The 13,982-nt window shown below is 39.4% G+C and overlaps 1 protein-coding gene across 5 annotated transcripts in view; it reads left to right on the forward strand.

Annotated features, from left to right (window-relative positions):
* Positions 1 to 13,982, forward strand: part of LOC138763967 (dihydropyrimidine dehydrogenase [NADP(+)]-like) — a 1,056,199-nt gene that overhangs the window by 511,609 nt on the left and 530,608 nt on the right. For all 5 annotated transcript variants that reach the window (XR_011357924.1, XM_069939063.1, XM_069939065.1 and 2 more), the window contains exon 9: positions 9,719 to 9,826. Coding sequence is in view for 4 of the 5 variants with exons in the window: in XM_069939063.1 (XP_069795164.1) it covers positions 9,719 to 9,826 (108 nt within the window). In the remaining variant the exon portion in view is untranslated. The remainder of the gene's footprint in view (positions 1 to 9,718; positions 9,827 to 13,982) is intronic.

Genomic DNA, 13,982 nt, shown 5'->3' on the forward strand with positions numbered 1-13,982 from the left:
TAAAATTTTGTAAGATAGTACTAAAATGATAATTAAGCGGTCAACAAAAGTTGACAATACACTTCTAATTTCTCCATTTTCAAAGAAAAAAGAAAATATAACTGCACCCCTTATCTGGCTCTAGCAAACATTCTATGATCTTCAGAATGGCTTTTGCCAGGAGACAGCATTAAATATGTCAACAAAACAACATATTGATAAATGCAAGCATAAAACACAATTGAACCCTGACATTTTATGTTGGTCTTTAGTTAACAGCCAATAGTATTTGGAGTACTGTATACAGTTTTAGTCACCAAATTATAGGAAAGATATAAACAAAATAGAGAGAGTGCAGAGAAGGTTCACAAGAATGTTGACAGGATTTCAAGGTTTGAGTTACAGGGAAAGGTTGTGCAGACTGGGGCTTTTTTCTCTGGAGCATAGAAGATTGAGAGGGGACTTGATAGAGGTGTTTAAGATTTTAAAAGGGACAGACAGAGTAAACGTGGATAGGCTTTTTCAATTAAGAGAGGGGGAGATTCAAACTAGAGGGCATGGTTTAAGATTGAAGGGGGAAAATTATAAGGGGAACATGAGGGGAAATTTCTTTATGCAAAGGGTGGTGGGGATGTGGAATGAGCTTCCGACAGACATGGTCGAGGCGGGATCATTGGTTACATTTAAGGAAAGACTAGATAGTTACATGGATAGGAGAGGACTGTAGGGGTATGGATCGGGTGCTGGTCAGTGGGACTAGGAGGGTGGGGATTTGTTACGGCATGGACTAGTAGGGCCGAACTGGCCTGTTCTGTGCTGTAAATGGTTATATGGTTATATGGTTATAGTTGCATTCGCTTCACCTGCTCAGAAATCCTATATGGTTGAAGGGCGTCCACTTAGGACAGAGAAGCGGAGACATTTTTTTAGCCAGAGGGTGGTGAATTTATTGTCAAGGTTGTGGAGGCAAAGCCATTGTTTGTATTTAAGTCAGAGATTTATAGGTTCTTAATTAGCCAGGGCATCAAAGGTTATGAGGAGAAGGCGGGAAGTGAGGCTGAGTGGGAAAATGGATCAGGTCACGATTGAATGTTTGGGCAGACTTGATGGACACCAGAGTCTATTTCTGCTCGTTTGTCTTATGGTTAGCATTTGTGCTTGATTTTTTTTTCAATTAGTGGTTTGTTTGATCCTGTAAGGTGCAAGGGCATTCTCAATCAGCTCTGTGCACAGGAAGAAGGTGCAGATGCAGAAGAGCCAAATGATAAAGTGAGGTGGTTGGAGATGGGAAGTGGCAGGGAAGCAGGGAAACAGCATTCTGCTCCTCTTGGCCACAGTCAACACCACACAGGCACTTTGCACGTCTCTTTTATCATCTCACTTGAACGCTCAGGTGTCCTGAAGCCCAGAAAACCTAATCTGTTGGAGATAATAAAAAAAACCTGTCATGATAGTTAATCCTCAGGCTCTGACCCTCTTGTAATATTTAAATATGCAGCTGCCACCTGAGAGCACATTGAGCTCCAGCCCATACCTGACATTATTAAATCTGAAAAGAAATGAATTGAGTTTGATAGCATCTAATTTTCAAACCTCCTACCAAAATCCAACCAACCTAATTAATTTCCACTTCTCTCTCCCCAAGATACCTGCTCAAAAGCCATCAGGCTCTTGACCTCCCTTTGTTATACAAGTCTGGGACTGGCCATCAACACAAAAAGACTATCTGCATTATTGCTGTCATGTTTTTGCACTAGGATAACTATTAACATCTATTATCCATCTACCATTAGTTTAACAGTTAGCCCAACAGCACCAGCGATCTTAGTTTGAACACCGCGCTGTCTGAAAGGAGTTTGTACATTCTCCCCGTGTCTGCATGGGTTTCTTCCAGGTGCTCTGGTTTCCTCCCACCCTTCAAAACCTACAGAGAATCTAGGTCCTATGGTCATTGGGCGGCACAAGCTCGTGGGACAGAAGGGCCTGTTACTGTGCTGTATGTCTAAATTTAAATATATTTTTTTGTATTTAATTTAATGAAGTAAACTACTATAGTTTTTTTAAAACAAAGTACCTGTTTAGCTGCAGCAAGTAAGAATTTAAGTGCATGTGGATATTTTACAATGTATATGCAAATAACCTCATTGCCATTATCGGACTGATCTTCAAGGCACATGTCCTCAATGATTGACTTTCAATTCACTTAAACTTTCCATCCTATACTGATTGCTGGGTTTCCCTATTTCCACCTCTGAAAAATTACACGTTGAAACCCTCACCCACTGCACTTCATCTTCTCATTAGGTACATCTATGCAGTGGGGCCAACATCTAACATATATCCACACAGATCTGCCAGGTATTATGCCTGCAACTGGGGCTCTTCACATGGGGAGTCTTTAACATGTGTAACATTCCCTCTCCACCTCCCCCCCCCCACCCAAACCCTTAGCAGAATGTTAGCCACAGAGTGTCTGCACTGTGTTGGTGGCTGCCTCATGGAGTTTAACAGTCCCAGTTCTTCCACCAAGGAGTCCACCAGGTGCCCTGCACCAGGCAACAGTGAAATCAATGGGAGGAACAGCTGTTAGGTGAAAGATAAGTAAAGGAATTTTTTCTAACTGTGTGCAGTTCATTGCATTATTTAACTTTTTAAGTTTAAGTTTAGAGGCCTTTTCAGCCCATGAGCCTTTGCTACCCAATTACACCAAATATATTCAATTGATCTACAACACCTGGTACATTTTGAACAGTGGGAGGAAACCGGAGCACCCGTGGGAAACTTGGTATGCGTTTTAATCTTTTTTATTTATTTTTTATGACATTTTTTATTTTCCAGGAGGACTTGAATGATTTTCAATACTTGCGATTTTCGCAGACATTTAACTTTAACAACATCATTGGCAGATGGTGAGCCTGGATGTGGGGTATCTTCAGCTGTCAAGCCCTTTCTGTCTGAAAACTTGTTCAGGTCTTTGTTTCACCAATGACCTTGGATGCAAGCCTGGAGTGACACACTGCCAGAGATGACTGCCAGTGTCAGGATAATAGAGGATCTGGCTCATTCATTTTCCATTCCAACATTTTCCTCAACATGACGTCAACATTCACATCTTTATTTTCCTCCATGACCTCAACCAATGAATTCCCCGACACTCATTCCCAGGTCAAGCACTGGTGGTACAGGCAGAAGCTCCTGTTTTCCAACTCACTTTGGTTTGCTAAGTCCGTGACAAATTTGACGGATTCTCCTTTCAGCATACTTTCAAACATTTCCTTCATTTTTAGATCATGGCGCTCCACACCCTTCAATGTATCCAGTACCTTTCAGTAAAAGGCAGTATATAAACATTAGTCCTAGTAGATGTGCTGTTGGTGTCAGTGGCTTGTGGTAGGTCTGTGAAAACATATGCCTTTGTTTTTGTTATGCACCTAGTCTAGTGGGGCTATTTGATTACCAGAGGACATGGCGAAGAATATGCACCAGTGCTCAAATAAACTATTCAGTGCAAAGTGCATGTTTGTACTTGATCAAATCAATTACCGGAGGTGCTTTGGTGGATCATGTTTCCAATTTCCCATGTAGTTTTGCTGGTTGATCTGCACTAATTAAAGTGCTTGCTTTAATGGTGCAGTATGATGTATGGATGTTGACATAATGCTTAACGTTACTGTCTTAACAATACTAGGATTTGATCTTTTGGTATGGCTTGAAATTACAGAAATAATTTTGTCACCTTTGGTGGTAAGCAAGAAGCCAGGTTGGGAAGAAGTAGGTGTTGTAATAATTGGCAAACCTGCTCTTGTTCTGCATTAAATATAGCAGTTGGATGAATGCAGAAGGAATGACTCTCTTGTTCCATTTTGTCCACAATGATCACTGAAACTGTGAAATATTCATGATATTTCTCTTTGAATTCATGTGGCATGAAAGCATATGATATCCTGCATTTAAAAATGTAGTTCCCATTCTATTTTATCAGCTGATGGTAATATTTAAAATTATATGGCTCTATAGCTTTCCTCACTATTTAGCTTGCACTTTATGTTAAACACTGCAATTTCAGGCATGAGAGAAAGGTTTACATAACATGGCATAATTATGATGTCAGATACTGTTTCACCCTGAATAAGCAAATGCAGCAGGCAACCGACAGTGCTGGGTACTTCAAATACCATGATAAGTTGGTTTGGGCTATTGTGAGAGACCAGTGATATTGAAGGCTTGCAAACCATTCTCACTTATTGTTGACACTGGAATAAGGCCTACCTTTTGTAATTTCCCCAGTGTTGATGTTCTGCAAGATGTCAGACCGATCTTAATCAGCAAGCAACTTGCATATTGTCATGTCATCCCATGTGTAGGTATGAACAATCGTCATCCATGAAATAGTGTGAAAAAATTGAAGAGCTGTCAAAACTACTACAGTGGTTTTGTTATATTATTACTAATAGTTTTAATTCAATAATAATATTGTAATTATATTACTATCAAAGGTTTTGACACTAAGCAGAAGATTGCATAGGTTCACGATGGGAGGGGTTGTGGTGAACTGCTGTATTCCTGATTACCTGGTTCTGTCCCATTCTGTGACCCTCCCTCCGTGACCTGTATAAAGCCTTTAACACCTTGTCCCTTCCTCAGAAAGCCCAGCTCATGGGACAGGATGAGGTCCCTGCCCTTTGTGAATAGAAGCCTGTAAATCAGTGACTCAGACTCAGCCTTTGGAGTTATTTGCAGTGCGTCAGGGGTATGGAGTGCTGCGATATAGATGCAGGTTGATGGGACTAGGGAAAGTAAATAGTTTGGCACTGACTAGGTGGGCCAAATGACCTGTTACTTTGCTATAATGTTCTTTGTTTCCAACTCCAGGACTTGCTGGCTGTAAATGTCAGGAACCACGCTGATTTTTAATATTTAAAATGTCAATGAAACATTGTAAATATTTAGAACTTTTTTTTTCCAAAAACAGTAAAAATTAAATCATTTAAACCTATGAAATATTTTAAATATCTAAACAACCAAAAGTAAAAAAAACTTGAAGACAGAGTTCATGGTCAATGGCAGGATTCTTTACTGTGTAGAGCCACAATGGGATCTTGGAGTTCAAGTCAGTAGATTTTCCAAGGTTGTCACAGAAGTTGATAGGGTGGTGGTCTAGATTTTTTTTTTGTAGAGGGATTGAATTCAATAGCTGTGAGATCATTTTCAGCTCTTATCAAATTCTGATTAGACCACACTTGTAGCATCATGATCAGTGTGGTTGCATTATCACAGGAAGGATTTAGATGCCTTAGGGAGGATGCAGAGGAGATTTACCAAGATTTCCTCGATTGGAGAACATATCTTATGAAGCAAGGTTTTGTCTTTGGAACAACAAAGGATGACTTAATAGAGGAATATAAAATTATGAGGGACACCCAGCACCTTTCTGCTAGGGTTAAAATATAAATAATAGCAAGAACATTTTTAAGGTGAGTGGTGAAATTTTAGGGGAGATGTCGGAGGTAAAGCTTTTTTTTTTATACAGAGAGTGGTGGGTGCCTGGAACTCATTACCGGGTGTGGTGGTGGCGGCTGGTACAGTGGGGTAGAAGGCTCGTAGGTAGGTGCATGGATGTAAGAAAAATAGAGGGTTATGGGTGAGTGGCTTAGAAGAGTTGGATTGTTGTGGAGTAGGTTTGTGTAGGTCAGCAGAACATTGTGGGCTAAAGAGCCTATTCTGTGCTATAATTTTCTATGATCAATGTTCTGTCTGTCTAAAGAATTAAACTAAATGAATCCAAAAGATTCATGTCAATCCTAAATTTACAGCCTGACCTCAACATTCAAATGAATGGGCTCACAATTCCTGTCCATAAGTTCAATGAGTTGTTTCATGGCTCAAGCTGAAGTACATGGTTAGTTGCTTGTATGGAGTTTTGTTACAGGCCAGCCAGTTCTGAACTCGTATGTCCACATGGGACTCCCAAATTTATCTAGACCCTCAACATGAATGCGCGTCCAGCAGGGCCTGTTGACATTTCCCAGCAAGTTTTCAGATTATTTCTCCCTTAGAATTATTGGATCCTTGGTATCTTCTTGCAGAGAGCAAACAGTTCAACGCAATCGAAGAGAAATATAATTGTAGCTTAAAGGTCTTTAAGATGTTGTTTGTTAATTGCACTTGATTAAAGAAAAGTTCCTATGGATGTTTAAAGACTGCTTCAAAGTCAATGCAGCCAAAGGATTTGAAAATGACTGAAGGAACTGATAGTTTCTGAATTAAACCCATTCAGCTGGAAGCAAAATTAAAGAGAGTCTAAATAACTGGTGAACAATGTTTCTTCCAGCATGGTTATTTCTATAGTTCAATTACTGATTGAAGTACCATCGTCGATGTGCGTAATGCAGGATGGTACTTCCAACCAGTACTCACCATTTGCTAAAGTTGGAGTAGGTCGTAAATGACACTGGTGATTAACAAACAGTGCTTTAGATTTTTAACTGAAAGCGTTTATATAATATGCAAGTGTAGTTTTATTTGTGAATTCAAAATGCTTTCAAATAGACATATCAAAAAAAATGGTAATGTGGGTGTCAAAATATGATGAAGTAATTTACACCTCTTGTGAGTTATTAGATTCTTCTCAAATTGTAAATGATGTCCATAAGTTCAGAGTTCCATTGTCATTTAATGAAATATGCATTACACCTCAATCTGTCTTTGTTGATCATGGTGCCTGCAAACCCACATCAGTCAAGCCAATGTGATTACCAGTGAGGCACTCATTAAGCATGCATCAGTTTCCGGGTGAATTCAGGAGTAAAATGTTTTATTTTGTAAATGCTTAAACATAATGGGTTAAATCACGCTCAGGACATTGTGAATATACAGCGCCCTCCATAACGTTTGGGACAAAGACACTTTTATCCTTCATATATGACCCACAGTTTAAAATTTATAATCAAACAATTCACGTGGAATTAAAGTGCACAGACTTTATTCAGGGTTATTTGTAAACGTCTTGGGTTGTCTATGTACAAATTGTGGCACGTTTTATACATAGTTCCCTCATTTCAGGGTGCCATACTGTTTGGGACATTTGGCTTCATGGGTACTCATGAATACTCAAGTATGATAAATTGCTTCATTGGTGCAGTTATAAGAGAACAAGGCTTCTAAGCCTTTGACCACCTTTGGAGTCTGTAGTTTCCATTTTTCAACATGAGGACCAGAGTTCTACCAATTAAAGTTAAATAAACTATTATGAGGCCAAAAAAAATGGAATAAAACAGTAACAGACATCGCCAAAACCTCAGGATTTCCAAAATCAACTGTTTGGAATATTGTTAAAAAGAAAGAACATACGGGTGAGCTCAGTAGTCACAAAGGGACTGGTATTCCAAGGAAGACCTCCACTGCTGGTGACAGAAGAAGTCTCATCATAATGAAGAAAAATCCCCAAACGTATGTCTGACAGATCAGAAACACTCCTCCGGAGGCAGATGTGGATATGTTAATGACTGATGTATGTTAATGTTCTTGTTTTTCAGTCTCATAATGGCTTCTTTGACTTTCAATGGCACAACTCTGGTCCTCGTTGAAAAATGGCAACTACAATCTCCAGAGGTGATCAAATGCTTAGAAGCAAGTCTAGCTCTCTTATACCTGCACCAATGAAGTAATTAAACATACCCGAGAACTCACAAATACCAGTGAAGCCAACTGTCCCAAACATTATGCTGCCCTGAAATGTTATAAAAAGTGCTGTAATTTCTACATGGACAAATTAAAATGTATACATATAACCTTGAATAAAATCTGGAATGTGCACTTTAATTCTAAATACATTGCTTGATTACAAATGTAAAACTGTGCAGCACAGGGGCAAATAAAGGAAAAAATATATATCTTTGTCCCAAACATTATGGAGAGCACTGTATGTTTGTGACTCTACAGTTTAACTCCGGAAAGCACTAAAAAATGAAATCAAGGCCCAATCAAAGAATGTGTTTCTGTCTGGACTTGTGCCTTTGTGGAATATGTTTTCTGAATTTCAAAAGTTTGGTCAAGACGTCAGTCTTCCTTAGCATTATAAATATTTAAATACTTATATTTTGCAGTCTGTTGATTTACCAGACAGATGGAAATATGCAAAGGACACTCCTATGACTTTAACTCCTGAATGGTACCAACTCACAAGATTCTGAGGATCTTACTAACCTTGATAAATTAACTTTAAATGATTTGTTGTGCTGTTTTAACTGTGGATGTATCAATATCAGAAAGTTTTATTCTTTATAGCTAATGCATGAAAGTCACTGATGCCAGTTACTGAGAATCATTCCCTGTACATTAGGGATGATGTTTTATTATATAGTGTATAACTGCAGAGGGAAGCTAAGGTTTAAGCAGGACACATATCTTGTATGTTTCTGCATTTGATTTTAATGTGTTATACTTCACAAATATAAAAGCCTATTTTAGACCACAAATTTATTAGAGTAAAGAGATTCTGTAAATTAGCAGCCAACATCTGCAGCCTGTTTAAAAAAAAAAGGGTTATGAAAGCATCCTGTTTGTTTTAAAAATACAAAGGATTGGACAGAACTTTGTGCATTATCATTTATTTTTGTTTTAATTTATTTTTTATTGAAGTTTAAACAATCCCCCCCCCCCCCACACACACACACACACGAACACACACACACACACACACACATTCATATTTGCCATCTGAGGTATACACTTATAGAGAGAAGAAGAAAGGCAGAACAAGAAAAAGAAGGAAACTTTATACAAGTTGAGAGTGCTTTTTTTTAACAGCATAATCATTGATTTGTAAGAATAAGCTCAGGCCTATCAAGTGTAATGTAGTTAAACCATTTTCCCAGTATGAATCAAATTGTTCCAATTTATAATTAACAGATGCTGTTATCTTCTCCATTTTGTAAATGCCCATTATAATTTACTTCCATCTGTTTAAAGTTGGGATCTCCTGTGATAACCATTTCCTGCTAAAAGTCTTTTTTTTAACCAGCTTCCAATAGTATATTCATTAAATATTTATCTCTTTTCAACCATTCTTGAGGTATATACCCAAAATATATGGTCTTACTTTTTAAGGGTATTTCACATTTTAAACATGTCTTTGATATCAGGACAGTCCCAAAAAATATGGTAATGGTTTATATTTCGATTTCCACAATTTCTCAAGCAAACAGGGAGGTTACTATCATAATGGGATTTCTGAGAGGTTGTAATAAAGTATCTTATCAGGTTTTTCCACCCAAACTCCCTGCACTTCCATTGAATTCCACCTCTGTATTTTTTCCATTTTTTCTCAGATATTCTTATCCCTACTTCCTTTTCCCATTTTGTTTTAATGTATGAAGTTAAGTGTGTTTTAAGATTTGACAGACCTTTATATACATTTGAAATGATTTTACTACCATTATCTGAAATATATGCTTTTCTAAACAGCTCTATCAAACATGTACTTCTCTTGGTTACATTTTTAACTCTCCAATCACATAATGTTGCATCTAATAAGTGTTTCTCTTTGAGAATTTCAAAACTGAATAGTCTTCCTTATTATATCACAAAGAACTGTTATTCCTTTTGCTATCCCGTCCTTAAATCTAGCATCCAATTTATTTGGCATGAAATCCAAGTCATGCACACACCATTTAAGAATTGCAATATCGCCCTGTAGTTTATATACTGTAATTTAATGGAGCAATCTGCATTTCAATAGGTTTACCAGAGCCAAAGAGAGATCCCATTTTTGAAGGTTTAACGGTGGAAAATGGTTTCTACACATCCAAGGAATTTCTTCCCCTTGTTGCAAAATCCAGCAAAACAGGTAGAACTTGTTTAATTTTAATTCTAAAATTATATATTTGTGTTTTTTGATCTCTTCATCGTTTTGTAAAAATAATTGAGCAAATGTGAAATATCAGACTCTTGTTAAATAATACATTATTTCCAGATAGATTAGAAGAACAATTGTTTATAAAATGTTAGAACTCTTCTATTTTGTGAAAGAATTGTCAGACAACAGTAGTGCTCTCAATGGCACCCAGACCAAGGAGCTGATGGCTGGTTTAAAGAAGAAGAGGTTGAGGGGTCACATACCTGTCTGCATTGATGGTAAGGAGGTGGAGAGAGCCCGAAAGTTCAAGTTCCTGAGAGTGCAGAAGACCTTTCTTAGAGCCAGCACATCAAGGCAACCATGAAGAAGGCACACCCACGGATCTACTTCCAATTGCTATCTGACTTTTGAGCCTCCCCTTGGGGCACTAATATTGGTCTGTCTGCATGAATGCAAGTCACTTTTCTTTTCACTAGGATTACACGGAATATTGCGACAGAGTATTTTGAGGTGGTTTGGGAGGAATTGCTGGAGCAGCTTGCACCGCACATTTCAAAGCAGAATTTTTGCAGGACTTTTGCAGAGTGTTTTTTGCAAGAGGCAACAAAGTATCCGCGTACAGCTGACCTGGGAGAGCATGTGATTTTGGCAGGCAGAGAGAGAACAGTTTTGCTCTCAGAGAGGGAGGGAATGAAACAGAGAGGGAGGGAATGAAACAGAGAGGAGAGACACAGAAATCAGTTCCAGAAGGACAAAGCTGGCAAACCTTTGGAAGGTTGCCTGGCCGAAGGAAAAGACGAGCTGTCGGAGGTGACCCGAAAGAAAGAGGATCATCTGGAGAACCCTGAAGGGGGCAAGTTTCATCAGCAAGACTGATTGAGGATGAATCTCTCTCTGAAAGCCAGCAAGAACCCTCCTGAGTGGTAACCATTTGCGTGTTAAGCACCAAAGACTGGTGAACGTTGTTAATGCTAACTTCTGTGCACAGAACAAGAATTGCTTGCAACCAGTGAGATTGGACTGTGAAGCAAAAAACTTTTCTAATTTTAAATATATATTACACATTCCTGAGTTTAGTATCGGAGGGGGTAGGGGTAGGGGGTTAGGTAAGTTAAGTAAGAAGGTTAAGTAATAAGTTAAAAGTCCTGTGTTGTGGTGCATATCTACTGCTGCTAGTTTTGGGGTCCTCTGGACTCCGTAAAAATATTTATGTGTATCTTATGTAGTTATTGTAGTTTTTGATTTAATTATCTACTGTTATCACTTTTCTTTAAAAGTACTGTCCAGCTATAGCAAGTAATAATGTTGGTGCATTGTACAAATAAACTCATATTCAACAAAGTTTTTTTTAAAGCAAAATGTTTGGCCTGGAAGTCAGCCTGAAGAAAACTGAGGTCCTCCATCAGCAATGACCACCAGACCCCCACCCCCCCCCCCCCACATCTCCATCGGGCAGACTGAACTCAAAACGGTCCACCAGTTTACCTACCTCGGCTGCACCATTTCATCTGATGCAAGGATCGACAAAGAGATAGACAACAGACTCGCCAAGGCAAATAGCACCTTTGGAAGACTACACAAAAGAGTCTGGAAAAACAACCACCTGAAGAAACACACAAAGATCAGCGTGTACAGAGCCATTGTCGTACCCACGCTCCTGTTCGGCTCCGAATCATGGGTCCTCTACCGACACCACCTACGGCTCCTACACGCTTCCATCAGTGCTGTCTCTGCTCCATCCTCAGCATTCATTGGAATGACTTCATCACCAACATCGAAGTACTCGAGCTAGCAGAGTCCGCAAGCATTGAATCCATGCCACTGCCCTGGGTGGGTCACGTCTCCAGAATGGAGGACCATCGCCTTCCCAACATCGTGTTCTATGGCGAGCTCTCCACTGGCCCCCGAGACAGAGGTGCACCAAAGAAGAGGTACAAGGACTGCTTAAAGAAATCTCTGGGTGCCTGCCCCATTGACCACCGCCAGTGGGCTGATATCGCCTCAAACCGTGCATCTTGGTGCCTCACAGTTCGGCGGACTTCTCCTTTGAAGAAGACCACAGAGCCCACCTCACTGACAAAAGGCAAAGGAGGAAAAACCCAACCCACCAATTTTCCCTTGTAACCGCTGCAACCGTGCCTGCCTGTCCCGCATCGGGCTTGTCAGTCACCGACGAGCCTACAGCTTACCCCTCCATAAATCTTCGTCCGTGAAGCCAAGCCAAAGAAAAAAAAAGATGTAAATGTATTTTTAATGTATAATTTCCTAACCGGAATGTAGAGCTTTTGAAATTTTTGAGGAAGTCTTGCATTCTAAAATTAATCAAATTCTGAATAGCTTGGTATCCATCTCTTTTCCAGTATTTGGAGAAATATATGCCACTAAATTAACAAAACAAAGACAAAAATCAGTAGAGTGGTTTAAAGACATTGTCCTCAGAAAGGCTAACTAAACACATGATTGCAAAGTAAAAAGGCATCAAGATCAAAGACTAATAGTTTTATTTCTGATTTATTTAGATATTGAGACTTTTGATTGCTTCACCGTAATGTATGTCATATCTTTTGCTGAAATCTGCAACTCACTGCAGCCTGCAGCCATCCATAGAAGATAAAATAATAGGCCTCATTGCTGAGGGTTCTGGGTGTGAAATTATGTATATGAATACATTTTAAAAGGAATAAAAATGCCCTGCAATGAAACAGAATAATTTGTTGGTAATATGGTTCATCTCTACATGGTAAAATATACAGCTTTGCAATTTATTTAAATATCTTCCCACATCTTTGTGATGGCATGCAGAAATAGTTTGGGGACTAAATTGAATAGCCCCTGAGATCCAGTGACGAGAGCTGCAATGTACATTTCATCCACACCCATTGATTGCAATGCAGGCTGCACAGTGACTTTATGCAATCTGCTTGTGTCAGTTATTTCTGTGAACAGCAAGCACTCACTCGGCTGTTCCTTGGGTGTAGACGGGTTCCATGAATAGCTGGCAAGAGAAAGCATGTCTGTGTTGCTTAAAGGTACCCTGTATCTCTTAAAGGGGCAATGCATTCCTCTATATGATAGATGGATAAATAGGTATAGATAGATAGGTCTTTAGAAGTCACCTGGCAGTGAATCTAATTTGGAAAATGGTAAATGTTTACACAGCATTAAAGGAACAGGATGCAAGTTCAAGGTTGTAAGCAATATTGAAAAAGAAAGTAAAATATTGGCCAAGTTCCACCCCCAACCAGCCCGCCATGGAAACCTACCAGATACATGCTCTTGCAGTGGTGGGTTGCAGGGTCAATACCACAACTCGAGTACTCAAGTCGCAGGGATCTATTGCAATATCTTCATGGGTTCAATAACCTCATGCACGTGTTCAAGGTCAGTGAATCAATTGCCATATCCTATCAACAGCAATACTAATCTCAGGCAGTGCTCAATTTATCTGAGCGACATTAATACTGATTGATTTATATTTGCATCTTTCTGCTCATCATCACACACTTAGCCTCACATCCACTTCTCAAAATTAACATGCTTGGATCAAATACTATCAAACAGAGCAAGCATATCATTCAGGTGAATTATGCCAGCCTCACAATACATCTTGGACGAGCTGGCACATAACTCGAGACAGCAGCAAACAAATATAAGCTTGTATGGTGGGGGAGGGAAAAGTATGGGTTGTGGGGAGGGTGCAATGGTTCTTATCTTGGAGGAGGGATTATTGGCAATTACTAGAATGGGCAATGATTGGGTTGAATTAATTGAAGATGACTTTTCTCAAAGCTTGTTCTCATACCTTACTCACTTTCTCCTCATCCTTCACGGTCCCTTGACTGAGAAGGTGCGAATGTGCAGTCATGTACTTCTCCTCTCCTCTCACCACAGTCTTGCCCTTGTGCCTTTCATCTTTCAGGCAGCTGAGGGGCAACTACGTCAGAGAGTTGTCCAATATCAAAAAAATGGGGACAGCAGACGGCTAGAGGCCACTCAATGGCATCATGGCTAGCTAGCTGTGACCCAGCTTTATGTTTCTCCCTGTTCCTTAGGTATTCAATAGTTCAGATCCCACAACTCTCATGGAAGAGAAGTTCAAGGATCAGGAGTGTTATAGAGACAAAGTTCCTCCTTATCTCTGTCAATT

Source organism: Narcine bancroftii, chromosome 5, assembly GCF_036971445.1.
Source record: "Narcine bancroftii isolate sNarBan1 chromosome 5, sNarBan1.hap1, whole genome shotgun sequence".
Classification (NCBI taxonomy): Eukaryota; Metazoa; Chordata; class Chondrichthyes; order Torpediniformes; family Narcinidae; genus Narcine; species Narcine bancroftii.